This window comes from Idiotropiscis lumnitzeri, chromosome 9 (assembly GCF_059441095.1).
Source record: "Idiotropiscis lumnitzeri isolate Australia: NSW breed Sydney's pygmy pipehorse chromosome 9, RoL_Ilum_1.0, whole genome shotgun sequence".
NCBI lineage: Eukaryota > Metazoa > Chordata > Actinopteri > Syngnathiformes > Syngnathidae > Idiotropiscis > Idiotropiscis lumnitzeri.
Window position 1 is genome coordinate 472042 of NC_142399.1, and position 20429 is coordinate 492470.

The window sequence follows — 20429 nt, forward strand, 5'->3', positions numbered from 1 at the left end:
ACCTCGGTGGAGTTCCTCGTCGCTCATTGGTCCAGCTCTCGAGCATCACAGGCGGACATGAGGCGGTGCTGTGAAGTGTTCCGAGCGAGCGAGCTGCGGAACTCAAACGAAGCTCCCATTCCGAGCGGTCTTGAGTGGCAGCAGCGCCGTCCGGGAAAAGCCAAGCCGAGCAAGGCTTCGTCTGCGCCGCTTCAGCTCGACGCTACCTCGGGTGAATGAAGTGTTCCGTCCATGCGGAGGCTAGCGCTGGTTCTTCTGCCCTGTGCTCTCGCCGTCCTGGTGCACTTGTGGTTGGCTCGGCAACGGCGCTCCACGCCGCTGGAAGTCGACGACGACGACGACACCGACACCGACTCGGGTACTTTGACACTTGACACTTGACGCTTGGCGGGGCTCCCGGCAACTTTTTTTTTGGGGACGCAAGCGCGTGTCTGGCGAACTTTGCTTCCGCCGACCCGCTTCGTCGGTTATTGTTGTTTTTGTTCGCTAATAAGGGATTTTGACTTTCCGCCGCCGGCTTACACATTCGTGCGTGTCTGAAGTTGCAAAAATGTGACAGTTGAGCGAAGGTGGGCCGTTGCAAGGTGGTCTACTTGCGCTCGGCGTCTCGCATGACGTCGTTTCATGTCAAATGATGACAATCATGATCATGCGAACTCCAGATTTTGACGGATGAATTCAAGTTTCTCGCCCCTTATGCTGGATGCTTTGCGTCCAATGCAGATGGGGTGGTACCGTCCTATGAAGTTCTGGTGGGCGTTTTATCAGCTAGACAGCATTCCAAACTGCGACAAGCCATAAGGGACACCTGGCTGGGCTACTTGCACCGGCACCCTCACTTCAAGCACAGGTCAGCAAGGTCCAGCTTCAACTAAGCTTTTGATTTCCTCCGCGACCCGATTCCTAAAGTGAAAACAAAGCCATGACCCGACGTCATTTCTTGACCTGACCACCACATCTGGAACCGAGACCACAGATGCAGCATGATTACCCTTGTAGCGAGCCTGAGTAACCATGGTAACTGGGAGTGGAGCGATGGGCAAGCTTTTGGAAAAAAAATGCTATGTTGTCCTTGTTTTCAGAGTGGGGGTGAAGTTTATCGTGGGCAAACATGGGTGCCCCATCCCAGAAGAGGACAGGGAAGACCCTTACTCCTGCTCCCTACTCAACATCACCGAGCCAGGTAACACAAATTGGCGCGTTTCGATGCATACGTGCTCAAGGTGCACTCAATTGCTTGCGCGTCCAATTGTCACTATTGAGCGCCGACTTGAGTCGAACGGAGCGAATGAATGCACGTTCTGAATAGAAGTAGAACATCTTTTATTCCACCTCGCCTGCAGCTCAAGGACACTTTAGCTTTTCTCTCCGTCGTCGTGGTCAAAGAACGAAATCCACAGTCAATGTCGGCGCTTAGGCTCCATTTGTGACGCACAACGCGAAGCACTAGAAGATGTCGGAAAGAATTGAACAGGCTCGGCATCCGTTGGAAGACAATTGTCCAAATAATCGGTTCAGCCCAAACTCGCGTATCCCAAATGATGCGCTTGCTGTGCGATGGCGAAGGGCACCCTCCTCGCCCGCCGCTGTTCGGGAAAGTTCCGCCGGCCCTGAAACACAAAAAGGGATTCTCCGTGGAATAAGCGCAAAAACGTGCTAATCATCTTTTGTTTTATCCGAGCCCAAAACGGATCGGCATTTTCTGACCAATAATCAAACTCCTCAATCGTCGCCGTCTACGGCAAATTTAATTAGCGCTCATGCCATAAACTCGGAGTTCATAATTTACTCGACGACTCGTTTTTGGGGGGAAATGTTTTTGTTTTGTTTTGCACCTTAATGGCCAAACATGAAATTGATCGAAAGCCACCATCCTCTCGACGACATTCACACGTCACTCAAAACAAACGCAAGTATTTGCGATCTCTGCTTTGCGACGCAATTCCATCGCGTCGACCAAAGAGCATTCAGTGAAGCGAACCCGACCACAAAAACGACTTGAATTTGCCTCCAACATAAATCAAGCCGCTTTTCGTTCGTCCTCGTCATGTCAGCATTTTTAGTTGATTTTTTTTTTTCACTCCCTTTCAAATTGCGGCGTGATAGTCCAGGCCGTCTCTTGCCCGAAATTAGCGAGGATAAGCGTCCGCTCACTCACGATACATAAAAAAAAAAAAAAAAAGGATTGATGGATGGAGGTTCAAACGTGGCCCGTGGAAGCCAAATTCAGCAAAGTGTCATGATGGCTCCCATCGCGCCGTTTGTGAGATTTTTGCGCCCGTTTTGAGAACTGTCGATTGGCTTCTCAAGAGCGCTCCGAAAGTTCTCCTTCTGGTTCTCGTCGTGGGTCCGATGCGTTAACTGCAAATGTCAAGACGCTCGCTCGTGTGTCATCGTGGACGCTGTCGGCTTTTCTTGTCCAAAGCAATTCTAAAAACGGACACAACTCGCGAGTCAACCGTGACTGCGCTGCAATGAAATTGCGTCCGCCGTGGACAAATTTTTCAGCATCAAAGTGCGTTTCGTGTCGTTTGGCCTTGAAATCGCATCTGCCTTTCTTCCAGAAATATTGGATTGCGCCACATTGAAAAGGAAAAAAGTTGCAATGTTAGAAAAAAACAATCATTTTCTGAAAATATTTCAAGCATGACTGAATAGCATATTCGGCAACTCGTCGCTTCGTCGCGGACGCTCGCCGACGAGCCCAAAACGACTCCTGCTCCAAAAACGATTTGGATTGTTGCTTTTAGGCTCGTCTGCTTATTTTGAAGGCCACTCGCTCGATTCAGAATTGAAATTTCCTCTAGCGTTGTGACTTGATTCTCTTGGTTTGCACTTTTTCCAAAGCCCGTTGCTATTTTTTTTCTTTTCGGTGTGGCCTTTGGCCAACGATCTTCCTGTGATATTTTGATTCAAAAGTGGCAAAGCCCAGGAGAATCTATCCCGTTATTGCGCCCGCCAGGCCTTTTACTTTGAGCCGGCACTTAAGTCCATTCGCCCAAGTGGACACAACAATAGCTGGCTTCTCATTAATAGCCTCAATCTTTGAATTGATCTCGGGTATATCAATGTGACTCTTTAACGATTCAGCATTAAGTGCACCCCCGCACCGTTTGGGACCCAATTTTTCACGGTGAAATCACTTTACTGTCTTCTAAAAAAAATGCGGGCGAGGTCAACACGTTGGCACGGTCGTGTTTTGTGCGCTCAGACGCAGGCCAGGACGCCGAGAGGGAAATTGCGACGCTGTCGGACCCCACGCCGCTCGTCCCCTCGGATGTGTCCGCCGTCGCCCTGGATTTTAAAGTTCTGCACCCGGTGGTGATCACCAGGCTGGGCGTGTTCCCCCAAAGCGCTCGGCCCGGACTCGAGAGCAACGTGACTGTAAAGCTCGTGCAGCTGGATCAGGAGGTTGCCCCGTTTGTTTTCTTCGCTCCTTCACTTGGCAACAAGTCACCTCACGAGCCGCTTTGTCTTTTTGGCAGGAGGCCATCGTCACGGCTCGCTTCGGCGCCATCGGCGCCGGGACCCTCGTCGGCGGAATATGGTACAAACCGGTGGAGCGCTTCATCTTGCCCAAGGTAGGCGCTTGGAACGTTTGCAACGCAGGCCACGAGCGACCAAATTGCCTTTGCGTTTCTTTCTCAGGGCTTCGAGGGGACGCTCGTATGGGCGAGTTCCGACGCGGACGTGCTGACCACCGTCGACGCATCGTGCGTGCGGCTCAATGATGGAGGCGGCGTACTCAAGTTCTCCTCCGTGAGTAAAACAGTCGGGGACGGCGAAAGTTTTCCACGTGAGCTCATGTGTCGCTTCCACGTTTTCAAAGCACAGATTGCAGACGGCGTGCTGCCCCACAGAAGTGCTCTTGGATTTCCGGGTTTGGCCGGAGGCTTCACCTTTACCATTTACGGTTGGTCCCGAATCTCACCGCAAAGGTTTCCAAACTTTGTTTTTCTCTGGCGGTCGGGCGATTCTGTTTTTTGTTTTTCAGCCTCACCGACCGCTCTTCTTCTTGTGCTCTATTATCGATTTCACTCCCGTGGCTCGTTAGCTTTTAGTTGAGCTCCAAACCGATTCGACAACGTCGGAGAAAACCGATTTCGATTTGCCGTTTGCAACCAAATGAACGATTCACTTCACTGTTTGACATTTGCTCCATCGGGCATGAACTCAAATGTGCTCAAGTCGTCAGCAGTTTTTGTGGACTTTTTCTGTGTGTCAGACAGGAGCAGTCTGTCCAAGCACGTGTGGGGCCGCCCGGCCAGGATGGAGCGTCACGCCTCACGCCTGAAGCGGGAGGACGTCTCCTTGACGCAAGAGAGCCTCAGGCACGGCGACATGGTGTTCGTCGACGTGGTGGACACCTACAGGAACGTGCCTTCCAAACTGCTGCACTTCTACAAATGGTACGGCAAGCGCTCACGACTCCAAATTGGCTCGGCCCTCAAAGGAAAAATGAAAGCGCGTCCTTGCAATCAGTGCGACCGCGTAAGCCGAACACTCCCACGTTGAGGCCGAATCCATCAAAGAACCAAATGTGCGGCATGACTGCGCTTTCGAAAACTCACGTCACTTGTCAACTCTGATCTTCTCATCATTTTGAAACAATCACGACTGTCAGCTCGCAACCCCAATGAGCGAAAATGGACGAGTGGCGGTAAGGTCGGAGGCGCCGCGTCGCTTTCAGTAAGTCAAAGTGGTCCAATTGGGAAAAGGTAAACCAAAAAGCCAAAATGCGGTCCATCTTCTCTCAAGGTTTGCTGAGGCCGAGGGTTTTTGCGCACATTTTTGCCTTTGGGGCAGCGGGCGACATTTTCAAACGCTTTGCAATGAAGCCTTCGGAAGAACCCGCTTGTGCATTTTAGTTGCCTCGTCATTTGAAGCGTCTGTGTGCCGTGACTTGAATTATTCTTCAAAACGTATCCACGATTGTGCAGGTCTGTGGCAAACGCCGACTTCAGTCTCCTCCTGAAGACGGATGACGATTGTTACATCGACGTGGACTCCGTTTTAATGAAGATTGAGCACAAGGGTCTGAAACGCGGCCACTTCTGGTGGGGGAAGTAAGTTTGGACTCGGAGGTGCTTGTTTTATTTTGCGCCGCGTTTGTAAGCGAAGCTCTGGCGCCGTCTTGAGCCAGTTTCAGACAAAGCTGGGCGGTGGATCGCATTGGAAAGTGGCAAGAGCTCGAGTATGCCAGTCCCGCCTACCCGGCCTTTGCGTGCGGATCCGGCTACGTGGTGTCACGTGACCTGGTGCGCTGGCTCGCCACTAATGCCGAGAGTCTCAAGGCCTACCAGGTAACCCGTTGCGCCCCGAGCACCTGGCCGCAAGTCACGGAAGAAAGGTGAGCTCATAAATGTGTCGTCACAGGGAGAAGATGTCAGCATGGGAATATGGATGGCAGCCGTCGGACCGCAGAAGTATCAGGTACTAAAAAAACGGAACCTCAGGCCTTTTGTCAAAGCACGCCCCTCCGTCAAACGTGCACATTTGTGGCCATTCGCAGCCGACAATCTTGTTCTGAGAACGCCAAAAGTGGCGTTTTTGCTGATTTTGTTCATTGGACAACATGACGGACTAATTTCAATATTTGCTCTGAACAAGAGTGGACGGAAGACCAAGACGTTTTCAAACCAGATGTGTTGGGAACCGCGTCCACAATGTAATTAGGAATGTTTAGCGGTGCACAAAATGCCGGCAAATGAGGTTTGTTCGCATTTGAGTGCACATGACTGGAGAATGACTTGCGCGCGCGAGGGATGGAATTAGTCGAATGGCGCTCGGTGGAGCGCAGACAACGATCCAAATTTGCGCGCCTTCGTCTGTATTGCGAGTCAAGCATTATTGGTGTAGAAATTGAGCAAAAGAACGGAAAAATGCAAGTAAACGTGACCCACGGCAAAGTTTAGCGCCAATTCCAAATAAAGCACACATTGCCTGGTGAGCGCTGATCTTTCCCGCCTGAACGTCAATTTGTTGCCGCAACATGGAAACGTGTTCACGGAGCAAAATAACGAGTTGGCGACGGCGCCTGCTAACACCGGCGCTCTCCCGACCAGGACTCCAGCTGGCTGTGTGAAAAAGAATGCTACCTGGACATGCTGTCGTCACCTCAGCACACAGCGGACGAGCTGCGCCTCATGTGGGACAGGAAGCGGACGTGCGGCGACGCCTGCGGATGTCCCTGACCGCAGTAAGGTGTGGTTCACGCGGCGGACGCTTCATACCTCAAACGGTCATTGAGTTGTTTAATGAATCATTTCTGATATTTTTCTAAAAAGGAAAAGACCGTGGCGTTTCTTTGCTTTTTCTCTCACCTTAGTCGTTCTGCCATCCGGTTGTCATTGTGCAAAAGAGTGACGTTGCCTTCTTGCATTTGTCATCGCCGCAGAGATTCGATAGGAACGAATCATTGTACAATTTGCCACCCAAACGTGACTCTTTGCAGGCCATAAAGAAAATGTCAAAGAGATGAAAATGTTTCTTGTGTATTTTGGGCGACGTTTCTATTTGTCATCGAGTGTGAAGGTCCACTGTCAGGTGACGTTACATTTTGCCGCTCAAGTTCATTTTTACACCAGAAAAGGAATTTAAAAAAGAATCAATCCGAAGCAGAGTGCAAGACATTGATTGTGAACCCGTGGGATATTTTGAGGAGCCCCAAAACATTTTGGTTCAATTCTATTTGACGGTGACGGTGAGTTTAGATGATGTCGGACTTTCTACGCTGCCACAGATTTGAAAAAAAAAAAAAATCAAATGAGATAAAACCTGATGGAAGTGTCGACTTTTGGCTTTGACGAGGTTTTCCAAAACCATTTTGAAATGGCAGCTTTTATGCAGGTGACGTCTTTTTAGGGCTCACCTACTCTCGCTTCTTGTCTGTCAGTTTCGTTACTTTCATTTTTGTCTTAAGAGAAAATCATACAATTTGAATATTACAATTATTTTCATCCCCAAAATTCTCTTTTTATATCAATATAACAAAACTTTTTGAATGAAAATAATGGTAAGATTCAAAAGATCGGATGAAGTGAGGCTCATCCTTGTTCAACTGGACACTCAAGCGACACCGAGAATATATCGTCGAAGGGTTGACAGAAGGTGCAAAACAGTAAAAAACAAATATAATTGATCTCGTGCACTCAAAGTGCTGTTTTGCCTTGATCATAAATAAATCAAAAGCGCACTCGACATTGGTCTGCTTTTAGATGAATTTTCTTTATTCCGTTTCAGACGTTGGTCTAAAAATCCACTCCTGCAATTAGGCTGACATTTAAACAAACTCTTGTCCCTTGAGATTCACCCTCTTTGCATTGTCGGAAAAAGTCTCATCTGCATGCGTGCGTTCTTGTCGCCTGCTTGGATAAAGAAGTGGAAGGAGGAGGAAATCATTTATTCAGGACACTGGGCCACCGCCTGTCTACGACTCACAGGAATGAGGAGGTAATCGACGCACGATCACAACTTTCATCCCCACATCTCCTTTTCTATGCTGTCTGCAACATCTGCACATGCAACATGCCTAAAAAACTTGTCAACGCAATGCTTCCCACACGTGAATCGTGTCGTTTTGTGTGTCCACTCTTGACTGCAGTTATATGGCACAACTTCAGTGTGTGTGTGTGTGTGACAATTCTTTCGGTGAGTGACAGACGTCAGAGGATCACAAATGAGCTCCCGCGGTAGACGTCTGCAATCCTTCCTTTTCCCCGTCTGCTCAATGAAGGTTGAAATGAGTGACTTCTTAATGATTCCTCTTTCCCCAAATCGGATGCGACGAGGCAGACGGGAGGGAGGCTTTGCAAACAAGGGAGTGCCGGTAAAAATATGCCCGAGCACAAGTCGCTCGGGGTGCAAAGGCATGAATATGCATCAGGCAGTTGAATGTCGATACCACGTCAAGTGCGCTCGAGTGCAGTTAGCTTGCGTCATCGACGTTTTCAAACCCAACAGATGTCTTCTTCCCATCGATGTCTTGTCAATCAGTGACACGATCACTAAATTGAGCCAAACGTGTTGTCGTCACACATCGGTTAAAAAACAAATGGGGCAGCATTTCTACAACACCTTCCCAACTTGAAGGGCTTTTAAAATGTCGCCTCATTCACGCAATAATGATTGCGGAAATGAAATGTCTGCAGCACACAAAGAAATCTGAGGCAGCCTTGGAGAGAAACACTCCAATTTCCTTCACGGCCACATTTGCAGATGGTGGGCTGCTTTTGCTTCTTCTGAGAGTTTATTACAACTTGATCATGATTGCAACATGTTTCCAGATCGTGGGCTGCTTTTGCTTTCAAGCTTCATGTGTAGTACAATTGAAAAATGTCCAATTTTTTTTACATTCCCCCCCCCAACATAGCAAGGACAAAACGCAGGACGCGTTTACCCGTCGGCGTCTAATGTTGTGCAGTTTAATGAGAAGTTCAGCATTTTCGTGAGTGACGAGGTGGACGAGGTCTGACGTGTCGCTCAGTGCTCAGTCTTGGACTCCGTTTGGGGCTCTCGATGCATGCGGCTGAGGAGTTCCACCAGGCTTTCCAGCTGCGGGTTCCCCCCAAACGCCTCGATTAGACGGTAAGACTCCACCTCCAGCTCTCGCAGAGTCTGACGCGTGTATGCGAACGAGCCCGCCTTCTCCAGGTAGTCCACGCAGTAGCGCTTGATGTCCAAGTTGTCGGTGCGCTGCCTGAGGATGTTCTGCACCTGAGTGCTCTCTGGACGCGACCAGATGGCATGAATGGTGGGGAACGAGAATTTGCCCTCTGTCAGATCTTCGCAGAAACTTTTGTTCTCGCTGTACTCGCGTGAGCTCAGGTTGGCGTAGTCGTCCCGAATCTGAAAGAAGAGGCCCAGTGTATCCAGGAGGGGCTTCAAGTCCCGCTTCCAGTCGGAGAAAAGCTGCATGAGGCCGACGGCCAGGCCGAAGAGACCTCCGGTTTTCTGCAGCACCATGTTGCGGTACTCCTGCTCCGTGGGACACGTATACGTGTCCCTCCAGTGGATGTCCAGGCCCTGGCCGCGATGAAGCTCCAGCAGCTGCCGGGTGAACACGCGCACGGCCTCGGGGTTGTCCAGCGTCAACACCTTCTCCAAACCCAGAAAGTACACGTAGTTGGCGGAGTTGATGACCGAGGGAACGCCGTAGATGCTGTGCGCCACGGGAAAGCCTCGCCGCAGATTGGAGTTGTCCTCGATGTCGTCTATGAGCAAGCTGGCGTTGTGCAACATCTCGGTCACTTCAATGATCACCTGATGATGATTCATAAAGGGAACACAAACTCGGGTAAGTGACAGACATGCTGTCGATGCACTTCTGCTTGTAGACAGCAGAGGGCGCCATGTTTACATGCTCTATTACTCGAGGCCTCCCGGTCAAATGGTTCCATGAGTCAACTACTAGTCAACATGCACTTCTGGAAGTCTATGCAGGACTACACGCCTCTTCACCTTCTAAACGCAATGTCAAAAAATAAATGAATACAAATAAGAGAATGCAATGTTATATTCGCTCGCAATATCGTGAGCAGGCTGTCTTTTTGTCATTTAAGGAGGCCGCACGAGCAGGCTTGCGTCAGACAAGGCAGTGGATGGAGCGGCCTCACGCGTCCGACACAGTTATTCAAAATGCGTCACCCGAATTTGAGCGCAAGAAGGCCATGATCATAAAACAAATCAAATAGAAAATAAACTATTGCAGCAGTAACTGAGCCTGATGAGGAATTCGTATGCCGCTGGCCAAATTAGTTTATTGCATTGCGTGGGTGTGTATTTTGTACGTTGACTACAGGCCTCGTTGCACCACAATCTGACTCAGGTCAAGTGGAACCTGCAAAAATCCACCACCAAAGTGAAATTATTTTTTGTTCTTGTTCTAAAACCATCTAGCATTTCTGAACAGATGCACGTTACGTGATTGCCATCCACAATTCTTTGCGACGTCTTTCTGCATTTGCCACATTAAATGCACAATGGGCACTTAGTTTGAAGCAACAGAAAATCAGAAGCGAGAAGAGAGTAAAACAGAAAGAGCTCAGTAAAAATGAGTCAAGTAACTTAACCCATTTATCAGTGAACACAAAAAATGGTTGTTGTCAAATTGTTGGGAATTGATTTTGTCCAAAATTTTGCTTCACTCAATTGTGTGTTCATCTTTGCAACATTAGTTTGCCCTTTGGGTGTGCAAAGAGTCAAATCTCATGAGCAAAAAAATCGTCCACATTTGTGGGAGGAATTGGTAGTCAAGTATGCCATAGAAATTGATTCTGAAAGGAAACCTTTTTGAACAAATGCGTTTGCATTTGTTGAGCGCTGTATACGTCGAATATTGTGCCGGAGGGAACAGAACACGGACAACATGTCAACGTGTGCGTAGTGTGCATGTCCAAAGGAATGACAAAGTGCACCGATGTGGCTCCCTTCATCCATGTGAAGGCACACTTGTTTCCATGGCGGCGCCTTCTTGGCAGCAGAGCGCTAATGACGCCGATAGGAGGGCTCTCAGTCTGTTCGATGGGTTCAGCGGGAGTTTACCGAGCGCCACGCAAAGAGCGGGAGGGAGCGCGCCGTGCCATAATTCACTGCAATTGGAATTAGACGGCACGTGGCAGACGACTAAAGTCACATTTGTTTAGAATATGAACATGCGGCAGTCACATGGAGTGCAAACAGAAAGCGGAACATTTTGTCACATATGAGGCAAAATGCCGTGTGGGAGTTTGTCTAATAATGTCACCATGTGAAGAAAATGTACATTGCATCCTTTAATGTTGAATGTCTAATAAGAAAGTTGTATGCCCCAGCAGCCGGTGGGAAGCGCGGGTTACGTGATGTCAGAATAAGGAAATACAGGCCCGCTCGAATGCACGCTGCTGTCTCCCGTCTCTTCTTCTCGTTATTAATCGCTCGTAATGTAAAGCTCAGAGCATAATGGTTATGCTACATAAAAACTAATAATACAAAATATAAATTGGTTGAAGAAAAACATCAATGTTAGATTGATTTGCACACTTCCACGTCATATTGAAGGGAATCATCAATTTTCATGATTTCAAATTTATTCACAAAGTACAAGTGCATATTTTGTTTCAATTACTCACCTGCAGTTTGTCCTCTGGAACATTGAGCCAGTGGTTGAATGCTTGAGCAAGTTTTGTCCGCACTTGTTTTCCTGAGGACACAATCATAAAAAGTGATTTGACTGTTTGAATCCATTTGATGTGATGCAAAATCATCAGCTAAGAAAAATAAAATGCTTTCTCACAATACGTGGCTGGTGTTCATTTTATATTCAGGCTTCTGTATTGGTTAGTATGTGCTGTGCAGTAGCCCATTCATCTTAATTGCAGGTGTGGAGTACAACATTTACTGGTAGGTGGTAGCAGCAGGACACCCAAAAAAATCAATGTCAGAAGGAATAATCTTATTTTGTACAGAATTTCTTTTACTGAACATTGTGTTTTGATGCTCACTTTCTAAATGAGAAACTTCCAACACACAGGGATGGTGGTGTTTGTAACCTTGGACGGGAACTCACCTGGCAGTTGTAACAAGTATTTGTACGGCTCCAGGAGAATTCGCTCTGAGGCTGCTTCCGGCTTACCGTCCATCACCAAACTATTTGAAGTCTTGTTATGGAAAGAATAAGATTTTCATGAAAATGGGAAAAATAACTTCCAAATGTGCACTAAGCAGAATTATGATAAATAGGATACATCTCATTTGAATTAAATCATAGCACACATTAGGAGCGTTAAGAATGTTAAACTTTAAAATATTCAAAACAAATCGCTGTGTGAGACTTGACACCGCTTGCTGCAAAAGTAGTCAGTGATAAAAAGATTTGTTTTAATTTAGCACTTACACTCGCCATATAAGGCTAATCAGAACCAAATACGAGAACTTAATTCATTTATTTATTTTGTGGAAAAAATGCCAAATGGAAGCAGCATTATGAATTGTTGGTGAATGAAAGAATCAGGGAAAATTGCAATGAATGGAAAAACGAACTGATCACATGACTGGATGTGTGATTATGGTGTCATCAACCAGCAAGAATTCAAGAAGAAAACAACCACAAGTTCAGTTCACGTGCAGGAAATACTCAAAACTTTATTAAATTTAATGAAAGACAATACTAAAAACAGAAACGACTCGAATGAATAACAGTGGCCCTGTATTTGTAATTATCAGTGGATTGCAAAAGTTTGTACAAAAAGAAAAGGCATGATGTAGTTCCAGCAGCATATTATTCATCTCGTTTTATGTGTAATGAGAATTACTTAGAAAAAGACTAAATTGATTATTCATTTAAACCAAAAACGTCTCTGAATTCAGAAGCTTCTTCAAGACCACAGACTACACGAATAACATATTTCCGATTTAAAAGTAGTGTTCTACGACGTATCATGTTGAGAAACGCGGATGAGCTCGCGTCTGTTGAAAAATAATAAATAATGGCTGTAATTGAAAAGACACAAAGTGTAGCCAAATTGTCTTCAGCTCTACCTACCTTGGTAGTCTCCGCTATCAGAATGGTGACCGGCCGCTCCTTGTAGCCACACGGCTAGTTAGCATGCTAACACAAACGAGACGCCAACACGCATTTCGCTCTGGTTTGAATACTTTGCTCGAATAGAGGATCGACAACAGGATTGCCAAGTCCACTAAGTAATATCAATGTCGTAATCCACTATAATAGCCAACTCATGGGATGCTGTTCTATGTTAGTTCCGGATAGATAACGTCTGCAGTCAGAATAGTTAGCTTAGTGAAGCTACATTTTATATGGTCATCGAGCTGGTGTGTGTTTTATGTTCACAACGACATTGCCCGATAGCACTATGGTGTTTGTACTTGACGAGGTAGTAAAGGAGAACGTTCAATCGGGACTCAAGTGACATGAAAACGAACGCACTCATTTTTATAAACTTGGGGGTTGTAGTTTTTCTTTATTATCTGTATTGAGTCGAGTAACTAGTAGGTACGTTTATTTCGTATGGATTACCATGGATATTTTTTTCTCCATTATAAACCAATCGCTGAGAAGCAGGGCGTTTCTTAGGCGGTATTATCCAATTGGATTGCGCAGAAATGACAGGGCGTGGTCAACACGCCCGTCAATCATACTCAGAAGGCAAGGTGGGGAGAGGGGGGATTTGAGAAAGGCTGGCTGGAGAAGGCAAACAGCAGCGCTCTGCGAAAACGACTTTAACTAGCCGTGTTCAACATCACCCTGGGGCGGATGAGCGACGCTGAAACCTCCCCGAGTCATCACTTAAATGTTCCTTTGGATTATTAGCTCACTTTCGTCGAAAAACGGCCGCGATTCTCAACTTGACAGCGCAGGTAAGACTGCTGTTGTTCGACAAAAGCCATCGCTATTTTGGACATCTTTTACTAGCTCGCTGCCCTGCTTTCGAAGCAGACTGGCTGCGTGTTCGCTAACTTGTTCACTGGTGATGCGGTGTGTGTGTCTTTGCACAATCTACGAGGGAATGAATGGATCCATCAGGCTCATGGCCGAAAAAACAACTCCGGTTAGCCCGATCGCAAAGTTATGCGGTAAACAACAACCTTTAAAGCAAGTGAGACGGTTCCTCCGGGGTTGAATAGTTCCAAGGCTGAGGGGGGGGGGGGGCACACCAGCGTTTGTGTTGTTGAGCGGAGGAATCCTCGTCGTCGAGCACAGTCTCTTAGGCGTCAAAGTGATTTTACACGACAACACCGTGGGCGAAGCTTGTCGTCGATGCAGTGATTGTACGTTTTTTTTTTCGTCGTGCCAAACTGTCACTTGCTGCGTTCAAGTGCCACAGCAGTTCTTAGCAAGTCGGGACAGAATGAGGCACCTTGTATTTAAAGAAAAACGAAACTCCTTCGCTCCACCAGTCGTGCTCAGAGATGCACAACGATGTGTTTTCCTCCTTTGGATTTTTCTCTTTGGACGTGTTGTGTGTCCTTGGTGTTATGTTGACAAAGCGGGCTCGTCGTTGTGCGTGTTGGCCGGTCAGTCACTCACTTGTATCGGCCACTCGGTGCTGCTTGTCTGGGGCGGATGACTCCTTGTCCTCGCGTCAGTCGGATAAACACGTCGACCTCGACTCCTCTTCTAAACAATACGACATTTATGTTAGCGCTACTACTATGTCAAGTCGTCGCGAGGCTGACCTTGTTGCGAACCGTTTGTCGGGCTTGTTCCTTTGTCAGCGGCGAGTAGTGAGCCGACATGTCGCTAAAAAGAGCTCATTCCGCGAAAGTGACTTTTTAATTGGACGCCTGGCCGCTCGCACTTTGGCCAACTTGACGCCTTTAGCGTCTCTTATTTTGTTTTCCTCCACACGACACGTTCGTAAACGTTCAGTTCGGTGACAAGCGAGCAAGCGAGTGTTATTACCGCTCTATTTTCGCTACCGAGCGACTACTCACTCCCCGAGTCGGCGGAGAAAAAAAACGCAAGCCGCCGCGGAGCAGTTTGCATTTAAAAGCGGTATTCTTCATTTTGGTGTTTAATGGCTCCGTTTTGCTTCGAGCGGCAGGATTGGATGCGCCGTTTTTGCGTACACGTCCCAATGAAACACTGCGATTGTAACCGACTGTCAGCCCCAGAAATGGCGTCATACGCTGCTCTCGTGTTGCGAGTCGGTGCGGCGCAAGTAGTCTACTCGCTGCCCCCATCGTGCGTGTGCGTGTGCGTGTCTGTGCTAGAGAGCGAGCAAAAGTGTGCACTGTGTATGTACGTTTGAGTCAAACTACGGTACTGTTCTACGTTGTCGTTTGATTTTTGCAGACCAGTCGTTTATCTTTGCCCTTTGCCCCTTTGCTTTGGACTATAGCGCACACGCGCACACGCTTGCCATTACCTAAAAAGCTTTAGGCAACTCGTTATGAGAGTGATCAGCCTGCCTCGGCTTACATTGCAATTGTTGTTGGGGGTGGGGGTGCTGGGGTCCAGTCTCGAACGCCCGCCCATTTTCTGTATTTGAAACCGAACCGAGTACTACCGCGAATGCAAATCCGAAGGAAAACGTGCATACGAGATGTTGGGATATTTGCATGCTGCCCAGATTTATATAGATTTGTTTTACCGAGCAGGGGGGAATGACGTCATCGCCACTCGCGAATGTTGTCCTGTCTAACATGGTTTGAAATTTCTTTCAGCCTCGGATCCGCTACACTGGTCACTTAAAGGACTCGTAGAGAGATGAAGGTAAGCGCTGGTCACTTTCCTTGCTTGTTTCTTGTTCCACCTTTGATACCTGTGTTTGTATTGTCAGCCTTTTTCTTGTGCCTACTGGACAATCAGGGCTCGCACACTCGAGTTGTGACAGTGGAAGATTCAAAAGAAATTCAGTGATGTTGTTACTTCTGCCCTTGTGATTGACTGGCAACCAATCCATGGTGTCGCGAGCCCAAAGTCAGCTGGGAAAGTCTCCACTTTGACCCTAATGAGGGCAAGCTATTGGGAGGATGGATACACTTAACCCCAAAATGAAAACGTTTCTTTTATGCTGCTGTGGAGCCCACACACGCAGACACACAAGGAGAGATGTCGTGGGATGAGCTCGGGCTGGGCGATATGACCTAAAATCAATATCACGGTAAATTGGGCAATTTTACCTCGATAACAATAAATGCAGGAAATGCATATTAACTGTTTTTTTTTTATTGACCAACTGGTACACATTACTTTCAGTGAAAAATAAAAGTACAAAAACCATTTGTATAAACATTCCAAATAGCTTGCTTTGCATGATTTGAACATTGTCACAAAGAACAGGAGAAAAAGGGTACCTCTCACAAAATCTTTTTATGTAAATATATTGTGCCGAGATGCTGTCATGCCATTTGCAAAGGCCTAGATTTGTGTAAACAATATAAATAATGCCATGTGCAAAGGAGCTAGTCGCCTGTATACAAAATGCTAAATAGAATGGGAAAAAAAATGTCAATGTAATGCCAATGCCAAATAAACGCGTGTGCTTCATCAGGAAAATGTGCCGTCTCGAGTACGCTGGTGCGCGGTCGCCACTTGTCGTCTATGTAATGCACATTCAGGCTCAAACAAGGATGCATGTTGCGACTCGACCACAAGTCGGATGTGGATGCAAAATGCTTGACATGTCTCCGCTCCCGTGCCGATGTTGTCCATATCAGGAAGTGCTGTTTGCGGCAAATATTTTCGTACCTCTTGTCGGCTACTTTTATGAGGCGTTTCACTCCTGTGCGCTCCACTGTAACTAGAGGAGCTCTATCTTTCGAGCTATGTGCTCGGCTATCGCGTCCACCTCTGAGACGTTCTCTCGGATGGTGTCGCCTCCGTTAGTGGGCTGTTGTCACTTGTCCAACCTTGCTCCTCACTTGGAACTTTTAGCACAAGCTCCAAGTCAACAGCATGGTTGTGTTGTGGGTGGTGAAAAAGAAAAGGTTGGACGCGCTGTTTCAGGTGCTTACGACGCACTTTGTAGTTCATGTTCTTTTGCTTAAACATCGTCTTTATGGAACCCAAAACATTTCCAAACGACAGATGTCCAATTTCTTTTCGGGACAAGCGCGACAGGAACAATTTCAACTAACGTTACTTCGTCTTCAGCCGTGTCAGCCGCTTCTGAATTTGAATCGCGAGCTACGAACGCGTCTTGTTTACATTCTTGTTCAGATGGGTGGAGTCACGTGACGACACGCGCTGGAGCCGTCTTAAAGGGGCATGAACATCGCCGCAGACAGAAAAGACTTCTTTTTCTTTTTTTTTTAGACACCAAATTTACCGACATGGGCAAAATGATGTCGGTCATTGTAATACATTTCGGTAACGGTCAATTTTCGGTTTATCGCCCAGCCCTAGGATGAGCTAAGCTTGGTGGTTGTTTTGGTGTCTTGCTCAAAGGCACCTCGGCAGTAGTCGGGAGCTCACTGACAACTATCTACAATGTTATTGCAGCAGGACATGAAATGTCATATATAAGCCAAACTGTCAGTTATGAAATTACATTTGAACATTGTTAACTCTCAGTATGAGCAGAGCAGGGCTGTTGTGTATGCATTTGAACCAATACAGCATTTGTGAAACGTCGTGTCAAACGACAGATGAGGAAAGGTGTTAAGTGTCACATCACTAATGCAAGATCTCGTCAGTTATTCGCGCGGATGCTGAAAGAATAACATAAGCATCACCAAGCCAGTAGTTGGCGACTTTCGTTTGGAGACGACTCAGATTTGGCTGGTTAGAAGATGGGCAGGGATTGTGCATGAGCTTTGAAGTGCTGACATTTCCGAATGTGATTTTTATTCTGCATGATAGCCCCCCCATAGCATGAATTAATGTCGCACTGAAAAGCATCGTTTAGGAGAAAATGCATAATTACATTTGACACACAAATTTTCATTCATTTTTCCTGGAGTATCGTTCTTGTGAAGTTTTTATTTTATTTTATATTATGAAGACAATCATGCATGCCCCACTGCGCTTTTTTTTAAGATAATACCTAAATGGGTGGTAATTCCTGTTTGAGGGCTAGTCAGCAGAAAATGAGGATATACTCAACAACTATCACTTTAATGACTTTTCACAACTTAATTGCCAACTCGCTCCCTTGACCGCACTGTAAAGGAGGAAGGTTGTTGTCGGTGTTACACGGAGGCCAGATGTTGCTCTGACTTGGCCTCGTCTCACTAATCTGAGCGACTCTACTGCCATGAAAATGCAAATGCATCTGCCTGCAAATATTTCAACAAATTCCGTAGCGGCTGAGTGACTTGCGTTGTCTGAGCATTTCTTTCTTTATGGAGAAAAATTTCCGGAAGGATACTTTGAGACCATTTCCTTTTTCTTTTTAATTGACAAATGTAAAACTTAGCTGTGTAACAAAAAAAAAAGATTTGAATTGGCAGATGATTTTTGATTCTCAAAAGATGCGAGTGCATCGAATCGTTCCGCCAAAATGGAATTGTCTTTCATTGGACAGATGGTGTCCTGGAAGGAAATGGCACATTTCCAATCTGAATGAAATGACAACAACAAAGTCATTGCATCATACTTTCTCGAACCGGAATAGGAATCGTACCAAATTGCGTCGTTCCACTTTACTCTTTGTATGCCCTGCAATTGTCTGGCAACCAATTCAGGGTGTACGTCGCCTTCTGCCCGAAGCCGAGAAAGGTTGAGAAAGACTGGAATCAAATCTGGATGGATATTTGCAGCGTTTCATTTCATCTTCAAGTCTCACTCATCGATGTGGCTTGTAAATCACGCTCGTACTTTTGCTTGAGTTACCTTTCAGTCAATGAACACCATGAAATGAAATCGGACTTCAATGACTGTGCAACAGCTCCCTATTAGAAGTCTCATTCATTCTCTAAAAAAGAAAAAAAAAATAGCAGCAGGAAATTGAGTTTACCCTCAGAGGTTCATAATGAGACTTTCTTCTATTTTATTCACTCATGTTCCAACTTGCAAAATGATCATTTGCACTTTGAGCCAGAGTGTTGATTTGAAAGAAGCCAGCGTTCATTAAATATTAATGAATGTGAATGAAAAGTTTAGTTATTTCAAACCTTGCAGTCAAATACAGTTGGTCATTAAAATATTGAACGTTTATATTTGGCGTCTTGTTTGTATCTTTGTGTGACAAGTACAAACGACGGGCAAGCGAATTTGGATTTCTTTCAGTGAACTTCTGTAATTTGCCAACTACGCACCTGGAAGTCCGTCGGCGTCAGTTGTCATGATTTCAGTCTGTCAGGCCATCGTTGTTATTTTTAATGCACTTCCTTGATTGCTAAATTACGTTTCGTCGCTGCTGGCTTAGGACCGTCAGTTAAAAAAAAAAAAGTTTGGAAGGGGATCTTTTTTTTTTTTTTTTAACAGTTTGGACCAATTTTACACACAAACAAACAAATTTGACTATTACTGACCCATCTCCCTCTTGTCAGCCCCCAAATGGTCGTCTGTACTGACGCACAGGCCTAAATGTCCACCTCTGGCTTTTCAAACGTTCTTGTCCAAACCGTTTTGGCATTTCCTTTGCCACTTCTGCTCAAACACCGGTCACTCGCTTTGCTGTGCACAACGAGGTGATTCACAGCAGGATTATTAGATGTGCTTGCAAGAATGAGCGGGAGTGAGGGAGAGGACGTCATTCTTTCCTCCTGCGTGCCTCTCTTAACATGCTCCTTTGTTCCGCTTACTGCAAAAACATCACCAAAGTCGTCAAATAAAATAAGAGCGAGATGATCGATGTTGATGCTGATTTCATATTTCCGTCTGAATACTGCACTTTGTGTTTTCTAGGATTACCCACATTGTGAAATGTTACTGTTGGAGCCCAAATAAGTCCTTTTAGCACACTCAAGCCGTTTTGAGTTTTCCATCACAATTCTTGTTACGTGCCGGTCGTGTTGTGGTAAATGCCGCTTCCGTCTGTGCAGATTTAAGTACTAGTCAGTCAGTGCCCCAATATTCAGCCATTTCCGATTCGAAACCCAGATTAAAAAAAAAAAAAAGAAAGTTGCGAGAACAACGGCATCTGTGTAAAAATATTGGCAGACAAAATATGCGAGTGACTCACCGTGGTGACCTGCAGTCAAGTCACGACAACAACAACTAAATTAAATTGTTGTTTATTTGCTATTGATTAAAAAAAAAGCAACTAAAGAGCAATTGAGCGATAAATCACATCATGTTGTACTCTGCAACCTTTCTGAAAGTGATTGGTCATTGTTTTCTGAAGTCAAAAGAGATGTTTGCAAATGACTTCTTTTGATTACACACAAAAGATGAGCAGTGTGTTTTCAAAAAGGACGACAATGAGCACAAAGTAATGACTGTTGAGAGAATGAAATTCAAGGATTTAGACCATTTTCAGTGAAACAATGGCTCTACATAATTCTTGAAATTGATGTTGGTTGATTTGCTAATTGATTAGTTGTCAATCAATTAATGAATTCAGATCGGAGTCTTTTAAGTGGTGTAGAAAAGGCTGCTCAGAGACTGTGACACCGGCTCCTTTAAGGGGGCGGAGTTTAGTGCTCCAACTCACGTGCGTGGGCGGGCGTGCGTGTATATAAGAAGGAGGAAGAGGGGAGAATCGTGTCAGTCTGTCTTATCGAGCTCAGTTTGAGTTGTAGTCCACATTTATCCTGCTTTGAGTTGTGCGTGAGACAAGTGAGTGACCGCATTAATAACACTGTTCGTTTGTCTGTCCAATCCACGTTTCACTGCTAATTGGGAACATGCGATGTTCAATGTTTATTATTTTCCCTTTAGAACCACACGAATAGAGCGTTTGAAGCATCAAGAAATGTGTACTTTGACTGCAACTTTATTAAAAGACCTGAACCACAAGACCATATCCTCATTATTGGAGTTCTAACCGGACTCTCAACAGCGATTTGCATACTCCTCCCAGCACTAGTCAGTTTCATAG

The 20429-nt window shown here is 46.0% G+C and overlaps 3 protein-coding genes across 5 annotated transcripts in view; 2 read left to right on the forward strand and 1 right to left on the reverse strand.

The window, feature by feature from the left end:
* The first annotated feature begins 42 nt into the window (after nucleotides 1-42).
* On the forward strand, nucleotides 43-7312 carry b3galnt2 (beta-1,3-N-acetylgalactosaminyltransferase 2). Its single transcript, XM_088305191.1, has 12 exons — nucleotides 43-358; nucleotides 724-850; nucleotides 1083-1183; nucleotides 3212-3411; nucleotides 3486-3581; nucleotides 3649-3759; nucleotides 3835-3913; nucleotides 4226-4409; nucleotides 4941-5066; nucleotides 5144-5303; nucleotides 5377-5433; nucleotides 6066-7312. Exons 1-12 carry the CDS (start codon nucleotides 232-234, stop codon nucleotides 6192-6194), a joined length of 1497 nt encoding a protein of 498 aa, XP_088161317.1. The 5' UTR covers nucleotides 43-231; the 3' UTR covers nucleotides 6195-7312.
* Nucleotides 7313-7387: 75 nt separating this feature from the next.
* ggps1 (geranylgeranyl diphosphate synthase 1) lies at nucleotides 7388-12825 on the reverse strand. The gene is made up of 4 exons (XM_088305193.1): nucleotides 12521-12825; nucleotides 11546-11636; nucleotides 11109-11179; nucleotides 7388-9261 (listed from the first exon to the last, which is right to left on the reverse strand). Exons 2-4 carry the CDS (start codon nucleotides 11616-11618, stop codon nucleotides 8482-8484), a joined length of 924 nt encoding a protein of 307 aa, XP_088161319.1. The 5' UTR covers nucleotides 11619-11636; nucleotides 12521-12825; the 3' UTR covers nucleotides 7388-8481.
* Nucleotides 12826-13154: 329 nt separating this feature from the next.
* arid4b (AT-rich interaction domain 4B) overlaps nucleotides 13155-20429 on the forward strand; it is a 34533-nt gene continuing 27258 nt past the window's right edge. For all 3 annotated transcript variants that reach the window (XM_088304518.1, XM_088304519.1, XM_088304520.1), the window contains exons 1-2: nucleotides 13155-13356; nucleotides 15166-15214. In XM_088304518.1, the coding sequence (XP_088160644.1) occupies nucleotides 15209-15214 (6 nt within the window). In that variant the 5' untranslated portion in view covers nucleotides 13155-13356; nucleotides 15166-15208. The remainder of the gene's footprint in view (nucleotides 13357-15165; nucleotides 15215-20429) is intronic.

What these genes read in the sequence shown, in the direction of transcription:
- ggps1 (XM_088305193.1), bottom strand. Translation starts at nt 11,618, where the DNA reads ATGGACGGTAAGCCGGAAGCAGCCTCAGAGCGAATTCTCCTGGAGCCG. An exon ending in ATACTTGTTACAACTGCCAG is followed by an intron (nt 11,180 to 11,545) that starts GTGAGTTCCCGT and finishes TTGTGTCCTCAG; the next exon opens with GAAAACAAGTGCGGACAAAA. An exon ending in TTCCAGAGGACAAACTGCAG is followed by an intron (nt 9,262 to 11,108) that starts GTGAGTAATTGA and finishes AATCATCATCAG; the next exon opens with GTGATCATTGAAGTGACCGA.
- b3galnt2 (XM_088305191.1), top strand. Translation starts at nt 232, where the DNA reads ATGCGGAGGCTAGCGCTGGTTCTTCTGCCCTGTGCTCTCGCCGTCCTG. An exon ending in GCGTACTCAAGTTCTCCTCC is followed by an intron (nt 3,760 to 3,834) that starts GTGAGTAAAACA and finishes TTCAAAGCACAG; the next exon opens with ATTGCAGACGGCGTGCTGCC. An exon ending in GGCCACTTCTGGTGGGGGAA is followed by an intron (nt 5,067 to 5,143) that starts GTAAGTTTGGAC and finishes GTCTTGAGCCAG; the next exon opens with TTTCAGACAAAGCTGGGCGG.